At 43.3% G+C, this 12,313-nt stretch overlaps 1 protein-coding gene across 1 annotated transcript in view; it reads left to right on the top strand.

Moving 5' to 3' along the window:
* iftap (intraflagellar transport associated protein) overlaps nt 1–12,313 on the top strand; it is a 79,139-nt gene that overhangs the window by 31,842 nt on the left and 34,984 nt on the right. Inside the window, exon 4 of the mRNA XM_067993526.1 lies at nt 10,981–11,043. Coding sequence (XP_067849627.1) covers nt 10,981–11,043 — 63 coding nt within the window. The remainder of the gene's footprint in view (nt 1–10,980; nt 11,044–12,313) is intronic.

Raw genomic sequence — 12,313 nt, forward strand, 5'->3', positions numbered from 1 at the left:
TAAATCTTTTCTGCACTCTTTCTAGTTTAATAATATCCTATCTATAATAGGGTGACCAGAACTGTACACAGTATTCCAAGTGTGGCCTCACCAATGCCCTGTACAACTTCAACAAGACATCCCAACTCCTGCATTCAATGTTCTGACCAATGAAACCAAGCATGCCGAATGCCTTCTTCACCACCCTATCCACCTGTGACTCCACTTTCAAGGAGCTATGAACCTGTACTCCTAGATCTCTTTGTTCTATAACTCTCCCCAACGCCCTACCATTAACGGAGTAGGTCCTGGCCCGATTCGATCCACCAAAATGCATCACCTCACATTTATCTAAATTAAACTCCATCTGCCATTCATCGGCCCACTGGCCCAATTTATCAAGATCCCATTGCAATCCTAGATAACCACCTTCACTGTCCACAATGCCACCAATCTTGGTGTCATCTGCAAACTTACTAACCATGCCTCCTAAATTCTCATCCAAATCATTAATATAAATAACAAATAACAGCGGACCCAGCACTGATCCCTGAGGCACACCACTGGTCACAGGCCTCCAGTTTGAAAAACAACCCTCTACAACCACCTTCTGTCGTCAAGCCAATTTTGTATCCAATTGGCTACCTCACCTTGGATCCCGTGAGATTTAACCTTATGTAATAACCTACCATGCGGTACCTTGTCAAAGGCTTTGCTGAAGTCCATGTAGACCACGTCTACTGCACAGCCCTCATCTATCTTCTTGGTTACCCCTTCAAAAAACTCAATCAAATTCGTGAGACATGATTTTCCTCTCACAAAACCATGCTGACTGTTCCTAATCAGTCCCTGCCTCTCCAAATGCCTGTAGATCCTGTCCCTCAGAATACCCTCTAACAACTTACCCACTACAGATGTCAGGCTCACTGGTCTGTAGTTCCCAGGCTTTTCCCTGCCGCCCTTCTTAAACAAAGGCACAACATTTGCTACCCTCCAATCTTCAGGCACCTCACCTGTAGCGGTCGATGATTCAAATATCTCTGCTAGGGGACCCGCAATTTCCTCCCTAACCTCCCATAACGTCCTGGGATACATTTCATCAGGTCCCGGAGATTTATCTACCTTGATGCGCATTAAGACTTCCAGCACCTCCCTCTCTGTAATATGTACACTCCTCAAGACATCACTATTTATTTCCCCAAGTTCCCTAACATCCATGCCTTTCTCAACCGTAAATACCGATGTGAAATATTCATTCAGGATCTCACCCATCTCTTGTGGTTCTGCACATAGATGACCTTGTTGATCCTTAAGAGGCCCTACTCTCTCCCTAGTTACTCTTTTGCCCTTTATGTATTTGTAGAAGCTCTTTGGATTCACATGCTCCTTCCTATCCAAAGCCTTAGGCAGCATTTGGTACAGCAGCAGCCCGATTAACTTTCCCTGGCATATCTTCAGTATCTGACCTGGAGAACAGGTAGAGGGGGTGGGACCAAACAATCATTTAAAAAAAAAATCATTATTGGTTTAAAAAAAACTGTGGAGGAATACACTCAACAAAAAAAAACGAAACAAAAATAACCATGAGACCTTGTGAGGAGAGACTTGAGACACTGGCATTATTTCCATCGACGCAGAAGGCCAAGAGGAGACTTAACGGAGGTAAGTAAAATTATAAAGGATTTTGATAGGGTGAATGGGAAAGACTATTTCCCCTAGTTGGGGAGTTAATGATAAGGGAGTAATCAATTTAAATTGTTACTAAGAAAGTGAGGAGAGAGGGTAATTTTTTTAAAATTTATGCAGAGATTTGTTAGAACTTGGAATGCTTTAACAGTTATGATATAGTTGCGATTACGGAGACGTGGCTCCAGGGTGACCAAGGATGGCAACGGAACATCCAGGGGTATTCAATATTTAGGAAGGACAGGCAAAAAGGGAAAGGAGGTGGGTTAGCGTTGTTAGTAAAGGAGAAAATCAACGCAATGGTGAAGAAGGATATTGGCTCGGAAAATCACGATGTGGAATCTGTATGGGTGGAGCTAAGAAACACCAAGGGGCAGAAAACGTTGATGGGGGTTGTCTATTGGCCCCCAAACAGTAGTGGAGATGTAGGGGAGGGCATTAAACAGGAAATTAGAGACGCATGCAAGAAGGGTACAACTATAATCATGGGTGACTTTAATTTACATATAGATTGGTCAAACCAAATTAGCAATAATACTGTGGGGGAGAAATTCCTGGAGTGTGTAAGTGATGATTTTCTAGACCAATACGTTGAGGAACCAACGAGAGAACAGGCGATCCTAGACTGGGTATTGTGCAATGAGAAAGGATTAATTAACAATCTTGTTGTGCGGGGTCCCTGAGGGAAAAGCGACCATAACATGATAGAATTCCTCATTAAGATGGAGAGTGAAGTAGTTGAATCCGAAACTAGGGTCCTGAATCTAAATAAAGGAAATTACGAAAGTATGAGGTGTGAATGGCTATGATAGATTGGGGAACTTTACTAAAAGGGATGATGGTGGGTAGGTAATGGCTAATATTTAAAGAACGTGTGCAGGAATTACAACAATTATTCATTCCTGTCTGGGGCAAAAATAAAACAGGAACGGTGGCTCAACTGTGGCTTACAAAAGAAATTAGGGATAGTATTAGATCCAAAGAGGAGACATGTAAAATTGCCAGAAAAAGCGGCAAGCCTGAGGATTGGGAGCAGTTTAGAATTCAGCAAAAGAGGACAAAGAGATTGATCAAGAGGGGAAAAATAGAGTATGTGAGTAAACTAGCAGGGAACATAAAAACTGACTGTAAAAGCTTCTATAAATATGTCAAGAGAAAAAGATTAGTGAAGACAAATGTAGGTCCCTTACAGTCAGAAATGGGTAAAATTATAATGGGGAACAAAGAAATGGCAGAACAATTAAACACATACTTTGGTTCTGTCTTCACAAAGGAGGACACAAATAACCTCCCAGAAATGTTAGGGAACCGAGGGTCTAGTGAGAGGGAGGAATTGAAGGAAACCAGTATTCGTAAAAAAAAAATAGTGCTAGGGAAATTAATAGGGCTAAAGGCTGACAAATCCCCAGGGCCTGATAACTGCATCCCAGAGTACTAAAGGAAGTGGCCCTGAAAATAGTGGATGCATTGGTGATCGTCTTCCAAAATTCTATCGACTCTGGAACAGTTCCTACAGATTGGAGGGTGGCAAATGTAACCCCACTATTTAAAAAAGGAGGGAGAGAAAAAACAGCGAATTACAGACCAGTTAGCCTAACATCAGTAGTGGGGACAATGCTCGAGTATTATAAAAGATGTGGGGCCCGATTTTACCAGGGGTGCGGGTTCTCGGCGGGTAGGCCAGCGGGTGCGTTGAAAACGCGCCCGGTGAAATTAGTGGGTTGCCCGCGCGATCGTAGCAGGCAACACACTAATTGGAGCCACTTACCTGCTCCTCCGGGTTCCCCGACGCTGATCTGCGCGTCGGGCGGGCTGCGCATGCGTAGTAAGATCTGTCAGCTGGATGCACTCTATTTAAAGGGGCAGTCCTCCACTGACAGATGCTGCCACAAACAGCAAAAATTACAGCATGGAGCAGCCCAGGGGGAAGGCTGCTCCCAGTTTAATGATGCCTCACCCCAGGTATCATTAGATGGGGTGAGGAGGAGGGGGAGGACAGAGATCTTCCCCCCGGCGGGCGGGAGCAAGCGGCCTGCCTCTGCCACCAAGAAGGCCTGGCTCGAGGTGTCAGAGGGGGTCACCTGCGCCACCAACATATCGCCCACCTGCATACAGTGCAGGAGGCGCTCCAATGACCTCAGTAGGTCAGCCACAGTGAGAACATGTAGTCTTTCCCCTACACTCCGTCTGCCACAACACTGCCCCCACCCCACATCTCCTTCGGCACTGCCAACATTACTCTGTCACATGACCCCTCATACCCACTCAAACCTCATCCTCATCTTACCTGCACCTACCCACCTCGCGAGGACTCACCCCGCCACTACCACGCAACCCAATCCTCATACAATCTCATGGCTCTATCCCATACTCACCCTCTCGTGCATCTCTCTCACGGCCAGCCTCACTCAACCTGCCACCACCTGTGCTGCAGCCTAAGGGCATGCATCACATATGTGCAGTAGGCAGCGTAAGGCAAATGTGTCGTGGGCATGAAGGGGATGCACAAGGGTGTTTGAGGGTTCGTCATGGTTCTTACTTCTATTGAATTAAAGAACAACTCACATCACACATTATATTGGCACTACTACTGCCATGTCTTCGCGAATCCTGTCCGGTTTGTGCAATAATGCCCGCTCCTGGGTATCCCTATGAGGACCCACCACTGATGCCACCCAGTGTGTCACTGCAGAGTGGGTGTAGGTGTATTTGCAGGGCTCTTCTGCGCAGACGACTGAGAGACATCGGGGATGTCCCTGGTTGCAGCCTGGAAGGCTGTGGAGCAGAAGTTCGGGAGGGCAGTGGTGACTTTGACAGCGACAGGTAGCAAGATGGTGCACGGGCCAGCCAGGAGAATCTCGGCATGAAAGAGGCTGCAGATGTCCACGGCTACATGTCGACTGACTCTGAGCCTCCGTGTGCACTGCTGCTCAGGGAGGTCCAGGAGGCTGAGCCTCGGTCTGTGGAACGTGTGGCGAGGGTAGTGCCCTCTGCGACGCATCTCTCTCTGCGGTAGCCCTCCCTCCTGCTGTACAGGTGGATGTGTCACAGTACTCTGTTAATGCCTTCCAAGTGTTCTGTTATCACGGGCCCGATTTTAGCACCCGCTACCGGGTGCGTTCTCGGCGGGGGGGCCCCGAAAATCCCGAAATCTAGGTGCGGGACCGGATCGCGCCTCGATCCCGCCCACTTCCGGGTTCCCGATGACGTGCGGGGGTGCGTGCGCAGCCCCCGCTGGTGGGAATCCCGCAGGCAGCCCTCCCTCCTGCTGTACAGGTGGATGTGTCACAGCACTCTGTTGTGGAGCTCCACGTGTCAGAGGTGGACGGCGTGGATGGCGAGGCTGGTGAGGCTGGTGATGCTGTTCGCCCTCCGAGGAGGTCATGACTGCAGCTACGGCGGCCCCCATCCGCAAGATGTACATCTGAGGGGGTCCGCAAGGTAGGTACATGTCTCCGGACCCCGGGGTAAGTGTGCAGGTTGGTGACCTTGACCATCAGGAGGAGGGTGGTGGAGGCCAAACTTTGTCCCAAGTGACAGAGCGGCCTCCTGCAATGGCTGAGGGTCCCCCCCCCACACCTGTCAAATGGACCTTTGTAGCTGCCACAGGCTGACTGCTGCAACACGTCCATTTCAACTTGGAGTGTTTCCCCCAGTGTGTGAAACAGTCCCACGTTTATCCAAAATCTCTCAGTCCCTTAATCAGGTCAGTTAATGACCTGAACAAGCAAAGTAAATACACTCAAGTGGCATCCGGCTGGCTTTAATTGCCTGCGGGATTTCCACCAGCGGGGGCTGCGCACGCACCCCCGCACGTCAGCGGGGAACCCGGAAGTGGGCGGGATCGAGGCGCGATCCGGTCCCGCACCTGGATTTCGGGATTTTCGAGGCCCCCCCGCCGAGAACGCACTCGGTAGCGGGTGCTAAAATCGGGCCCGTGATAACAGAACACTTGGAGGGCATTAACGGTATTGGACAAAGTCAGCATGGGTTTATGAAAGGGAAATCATTCTTAACAAGGCTACTGGAGTTTTTTGAGGATGTAACTAGTAGAATAGATAGGGGAGAACCAGTGGATGTGGTGTATTTGGATTTTCAGAAGGCTTTTGATAAGGTCCCACATAAGTGGTTAGTGTGCAAAATTAAAGCACATGGATTGGGGGGAATATACTGGCATGGATTGAGAATTGGTTGACAGACAGGAAACAGAGAGTAGGAATAAACGGGTCTTTTTCCGGGTGGCAGGCAGTGACTGGTGGGGTACCGCAGGGATCAGTGCTTGGGCCCCAGCTATTCACAATATATATCAATGATTTGGATGAGGGAACTAAATGTAACATTTCCAAGTTTGCAGACGACACAAAGCTGGGCTGGAATGTGAGCTGAGGAGGATGCAAAGAGGCTCCAATGTGATTTGGACAAGTTGGGTGAGTGGGCAAGAACATGGCAGATGCAGTGTAACGTGGATAAATGTGAGGTTATCCACTTTGGTTGTAAAAACAGAAAGGCAGATTATTATCTGAATGGTGATAGATTGGGAAAGGGGGTGGTGCAACGAGACCTGGTTGTCCTTGTACACCAGTCGCTGAAAGCGAGCATTCAGGTGCAGCAAGCAGTTAGGAAGGCGAATGGTATGTTGGCCTTCATTGCAAGAGGATTTAAATACAGGAACAGGGATGTCTTACTGCAGTTATACCGGGCCTTGGTGAGACCACATCTGGAGTATTGTGTGCAGTTTTGGTCTCCTTATCTGAGGAAGGATGTCCTTGCCATGGAGGGAGTGCAACGAAGGTTTACCAGACTGATTCCTGGGATGGGAGGACTGACGTATGAGGAGAGATTGGGACGACTAGGGGATTCTCGGAGTAGGGGGCACAGTCTAAAAATTAGAGCCAGACCTTTCAGGAGTGAGATTAGAAAATATTTCTACATACAAAGGGTGGTAGAAGTTTGGAACTCTCTTCCGCAAATGGCAATTGCTAAATTTAAATGTGAGATAGATAGCTTTTTGGCAACCAAATGTATTAAGGGATATGGGCCAAAGGCAGGTATATGGAGCTAGATCACAGATCAGCCATGATCTTATCAAATGGCGGAGCAGGCACGAGGGGCTGAATGGCCTACTCCTGTTCCTATGTTACTATGTTACTATATTCACTTGAGTTTAGAAGAATGAGAAGTGGTATCATCGAAACATATAAAATTCTAACAGGACTAGACAGACTAGATGCAGGGAGGATGTTCCCGATGGCTGGGGAGTCCAGAACCAGGGGTTATAGTCTCGGGATATGGGGTATGCCATTTAGAACCGAGATGAGGAGAAATTTCTACAGTCAGAGGGTGGTGAACCTGTGGAATTCTCTACCACAGAAGGCAGTGGAGGCCAAGTCATTAGATGTATTCAAGAAGGAGATAGATATATTTCTTAATGCTAAAGGGATCAAGGGATATGGGGAGAAAACAGGAAGAGGGTACTGAGTTAGACGATCAGCCATGATCATTTTGAATGGCGGAGCAGGCCCTAAGGGCCGAATGGCGTACTCTTGCTCCTATTTTCTATGTTTCTATGTTTGCTATGGAGGATAGTTGAGCAGAGACAATTTGCATGTTTTAAGGGAAGAGTAGACAAACATTTGAATCATAGAATCATAGAAAGTTACAGCACAGAAGGAGGCTATTTTGCCCATCGTGTCCATGTGGGCCGAAAAAGAGCGATCCAGCTTAATCCCCCTTTCCAGCACTTGGTCCATAGCCCTAGGTTACGGCACTTCAAGTGCTCATCCAAGTACTTTTTAAATGAGTTGAGGGTTTCTGCCTCCACCACCCTTTCAGGCAGTGAGTTCTAGACCCTCACCACCCTCTGGGTGAAAAAAATTCTCCTCCGCTCCCCTCTAATCCTTCTATCAATGCTTTAAATCTATGCCCCCTGCTAAGGGAAATAGGTCCTTCCTATCCACTCTATCTAGTCCCGAAATATTTTTATATACCTCAATTAAATCTCCCCTCAGCCTCCTTTGTTCCAAAGAAAACAACCCCAGCCTATCCAATCTTTTCTCATAGCTAGAATTTTCCAGCCCTGGCAACATCCTCGTAAATCTCTTCTGTACCCCTCTAGTACACTCACATCTTTCCTGTAATGTGGTGACCAGAACTATATGCAGTACTCAAGCTGTGGCCTAACCAATGTTTTATACAGTTCTAGCATAACCTCCTTGCTCTTATATCCTATGCCTCGGCTAATAAAGGAAAGTATCCTATATACCTTTTTAACCACCTTATCTACCTGTCCTGCTACCTTCAGGGATCTGTAGATATGCACTCCAAGGTCCCTTTGTTCCTCTACACCTCTCAGTATCCTCCCATTTATTGTGTGCTCCCTTGCCTTGTTTGCCCTCCCCAAATGCATTACCTCACACTTCTCTGGATTAAATTCCATTTGCCACTTTTCTGCCTACCTGACCAGTCCATTGGTATCGTCCTGCAGTCTACAGCTTTCTTCTTCACTGTCAACCACATGGCCAATTTTTGTATCACCTGCAAACTTCTTGATCAAGCCCCCCACGTTCAAGTCCACATTGAAGCAGAGGAAGATGCAGGGCATTTGCATTAGTTTTAGACTGCTCTAGCATGGAGCTGGCACAGACATGATGGGGCAGATTGTCTCCTTCTTTGCTGTAAACTTCTATGAAATTCTTTACAAAACACTTAATGGTTTTGTAATACAGTAATTACTGACTTTCCTCTTTTGAGATTTACTGCCCCTCCTGTACTTTGAGCAATTAATATATTAAAAACATTGTTGGTTTTACACAAACTGGATTTCAAAACAGTACAAAATACTGCATGAATTTTTTTCAGATTATAGTTAAAGGCTAAAAAATAGTATTTGCTGTATTTATCTGCTGTACAGACCAGTTGGTATGGGGTGAAATTCCAGTTTTAACATAAAGTGTGAGTATGCCATAATGATTAACCTCAGAAATTTCGTATTTAAAATTTGTGTTTTCTTATGATTTTGTTAACAGCTCATTAGTTCTGGAGGAAAACAGGCATGCTCTTATTTTTCATAGTTTCACTGCCTAGAAATGACAGTAACAAGACTGTATTTTTTCAATATTTTTAACATTTACCTAAAATATTTTTCAAATATCTAATTGTTGCTGTGTCATAGTAAAAAACTGAAGTTTATTATAATCTCTTTGAGAAAGCTGAAGCATTATCAAAATATACACTATGCATTGATTTCCTTTAAGTTATGCCTGGGCATTGTAGATAACAAAACTGTGGCCTGGCTGTTTAAATTGAAGGTAATAAGTGCTATGTAGATTCTCTAAATAACGTTAATCTTTGCATTTGACTGCAAATATAAATGAATGTGCTTTTTTTAAAAAAATGACATTGTAATAATCGATTGCATTCCTAACTAAATATTTACTTTGAGAATATGGATGCTGTTACTCCTGTGTTCAGGCTCTCCTGATATGAAACTGTGACACATTAATGTCTGTTGTATACTAGATTGTGTTACTTGTAGCAAATGTTTCCTGTTTGTGCTAACCATATAGAACAGTTGTTATCTTGTTTATGGTAGAGTGAACAGAATGCATCATATTTCACACAGAATATATTCTTTATTATAGTTTCTCTTAATAACAGTCTGCAGAACTTATTGTAATTATAAAATAGAAATAAAATTTTGAACACTTTATGCACTCACAAGAAAAAAAATGTGAAGTTTTGCTTTTCTGTCTGCCTAATCCTGTTTCAGGATTACAATGTAAGAGAAAACAATCAAATACATTGCAGTTAGGTGCTAACATCTTGCTACTGGGTGTTACAAAGGCTGCTGAGTGCCAGTATTCCAACCTTCTTGCCAAATGGACTGTTTTATTGGTTTCCTGTCTGTTTCAGTTTTTCCACTCCCTTACCCCAGGACAAGCTGGCATCTAGGGCTGCTTGTTCAGGGTTAGTGATGAAAAATCACCTTCAGCTTCGCTAATACAGGCATGCCTCCTACAGGCAGATCTATTTTCTGCCAACTGTCTGTAGACCAGTAAGTTAAGTGGTACAGTGCAATTCATTCACTCTGAGCTTTAAAGTGACCTAGTTCTGAGTGACCAGATCTTCTAGCAGCAAGGTGTTAGCATCTTACTGTAATGTATTTGATTGCTTCAAGATTACAATATTAATAACTGTGTCAAAGAAAACAATTGGAAGAGGGACAGAAAATCATAATTTAGTATTTATTATTCATGTGAATCTTCATAAAATATTCAAAAAAATATTTTGCAAATAATGACCAGGCTAAAGAAATTGGGTTAGGTAAGTTGTTACTGGTTTCTGCTGCACTTTGTTAGTTCTAACAGTTTCTACTGGAAGTGATTTTTTCCCTATTCCAGCACTCATTTTTTGGGTGTTGGTGGACCTAGAGCAGCAGTATTAGAGTGCAATTTGGCTGGTGTGCACCAGGAACCTAGTGCTACATTAATGCTGCAATGGGTATGAATGCGGCACAAAATTCTGAGTATAACTGTAAGGTGAGGTGGAACAGCTTGAAGTTGATTTAATTGAGAATTTAGGTATTTGCAAGTGAGTCAGAGGATTTATTTCTAATCCAGAACAGGTGCTTGAAAGCAATATGTGACTGACACTAAGGCATTTATTTTATTTGGGAATGCTTTAGAAGTAATCTCTTATGTGTAGACGTTAGGGTTGAGTTCAAGATAGACCGATAAGGTAAAGTTTTCACATATGAACTGAACATGTTCGTACCACGTTCCTGTGCATTATCTAATGCCTGCATAAAGGTCGTGCACACAGGAATGTGGCACAAGCATGCTAAACGGTTATATGTGACCTTTATTAATTTAGAGGTTCTACCCTCTCATTTCTATATTGTTAAAAGATTTTTGTGGAAAAGTTTAAGAGTTTCAGTGAATATCGCTTTTTGACATTGCTTAAAAGACTGTTTAAACCTTTAGTATTACAGAAGAAATAGGAAATGGTGTTTTTTTATTTCTTTTCCCATTGCATCTCATCCTTTGCACCTGTGCTTCCTCAGAATATACCGTAGACATTGTAGTGTAAGCAGAAGTTTCTTTATCAGATGATGTAATAATGCCTCTTTGTCGGACTTGCTCTCAGTTTTTCAACCTTTCCACTATATAGGCCCAATATATGGTACTATGCAGCTGGAACACACATTTATAGCTGACAACAAATAGATTTAAGAAGTTTACTGTTTGGTTTTGAAGATGTTCACCGTTGAAGAATTTTTATTAACATTTTGCTTGTCTTTTAACTTATTTAAGGTAGACAATTACATTGACTTTGAGGACATAGACAATAAGAAAGAAACTGAACAACAAAGAGACACTGGTAGGTGTTCAGTATCTTTATATAGCTGTATAAGCTGTGCTGCAATCATTTAAACTGAGAACTTGGTAAATCCATTTATTGTCATTAGCACTTGTCCAGAAGCTCTTCATTTCAAGACTGAGACTTTTCTGTCAGGAAAACAATTTGGCATTTATATGTTACTTGATTCTTGCTGTATTCCCATGTCAGGAAAAGATATCAGCCTACCTTTACAGGTGATTTCTCAGTTTCATATTTACTGAAATAGTTTCTAACCACTGTGGAATTATTTGGCTAGTATAACCCCAATCAATTCCAAATCCAGTCAAAATTAGACCCTGTTCAGTAGTTTCAACATTTGCATTTCAATAATATTAGAAACTATTGTGAGCTATCACTCACTAATGAGAATTTAAATAACAAGAACACTCTGTTAACATGAACTCAATTTACTCGTTATGGCAAGACCACCCTATAAAATATTAAATGATTTTGGTATAATCTTGAATTATGGCTAACATGATTAGTAAGAACATCCTGGAACCAGATTATTAATCATTTTTATGAACTCACATGCAAGTTCCATCCCTTTAATTGCATCACATTGATAGAAGACCTCTCATTTGCAATTATGAATATTCCCACAGTGAACGCATTGATTTTAATTCTTGTCTACAAAACCTTTATATTTATTGAGCTCAAGATGGTTTTGTTTTTGTTTTTGTTTTTCTTTTTCATAATTGAACTTCAGAAAGTGATTAGCGCCCTTTATATTTAAATGCAAGTTATTTGTGATGAGACTAATTATGATTAAAGTAACTGCTGCCCAGGGACTGTCCCTGCTGGGCCACAGTTGCCTCAGACTGGGCTGTTCTGCACCATTGCAGCTCATCAAAACACAGCTGGGCAGTTAAGCAACAAAACAGCAGACACCACTAATGAATATGCTTATTGGTTAAGGAATTGAGCCGATGCTGTAGTTGGGGCATTATGATAAAACCTCTTTGATGTACAGATGCTGTATTTTTTCAAATAGAAGTAAGAAACAAAACTATGCTAATTTTAGCTTGCATTGGATTTGTGCATCATGTCCTCTGTCTGTCTGTTGAGACGTCTCAAGTTTTTGCTAGTCAGTCCTTACTTAACAGCAGCCTATTTATATTAATACAAAGGCTGTGAGGTAATTTACTGAATGAAATTGGTTTCTTTTCTATTAATTCTATTCTTGCTCCTCTCTCCTCCACATTCAGGTAAGTACGGGGGCCTTCGTGCTGGTTAGCAGCACATTGTG

This window comes from Heptranchias perlo, chromosome 12 (assembly GCF_035084215.1).
Source record: "Heptranchias perlo isolate sHepPer1 chromosome 12, sHepPer1.hap1, whole genome shotgun sequence".
Taxonomy (NCBI): Eukaryota; Metazoa; Chordata; class Chondrichthyes; order Hexanchiformes; family Hexanchidae; genus Heptranchias; species Heptranchias perlo.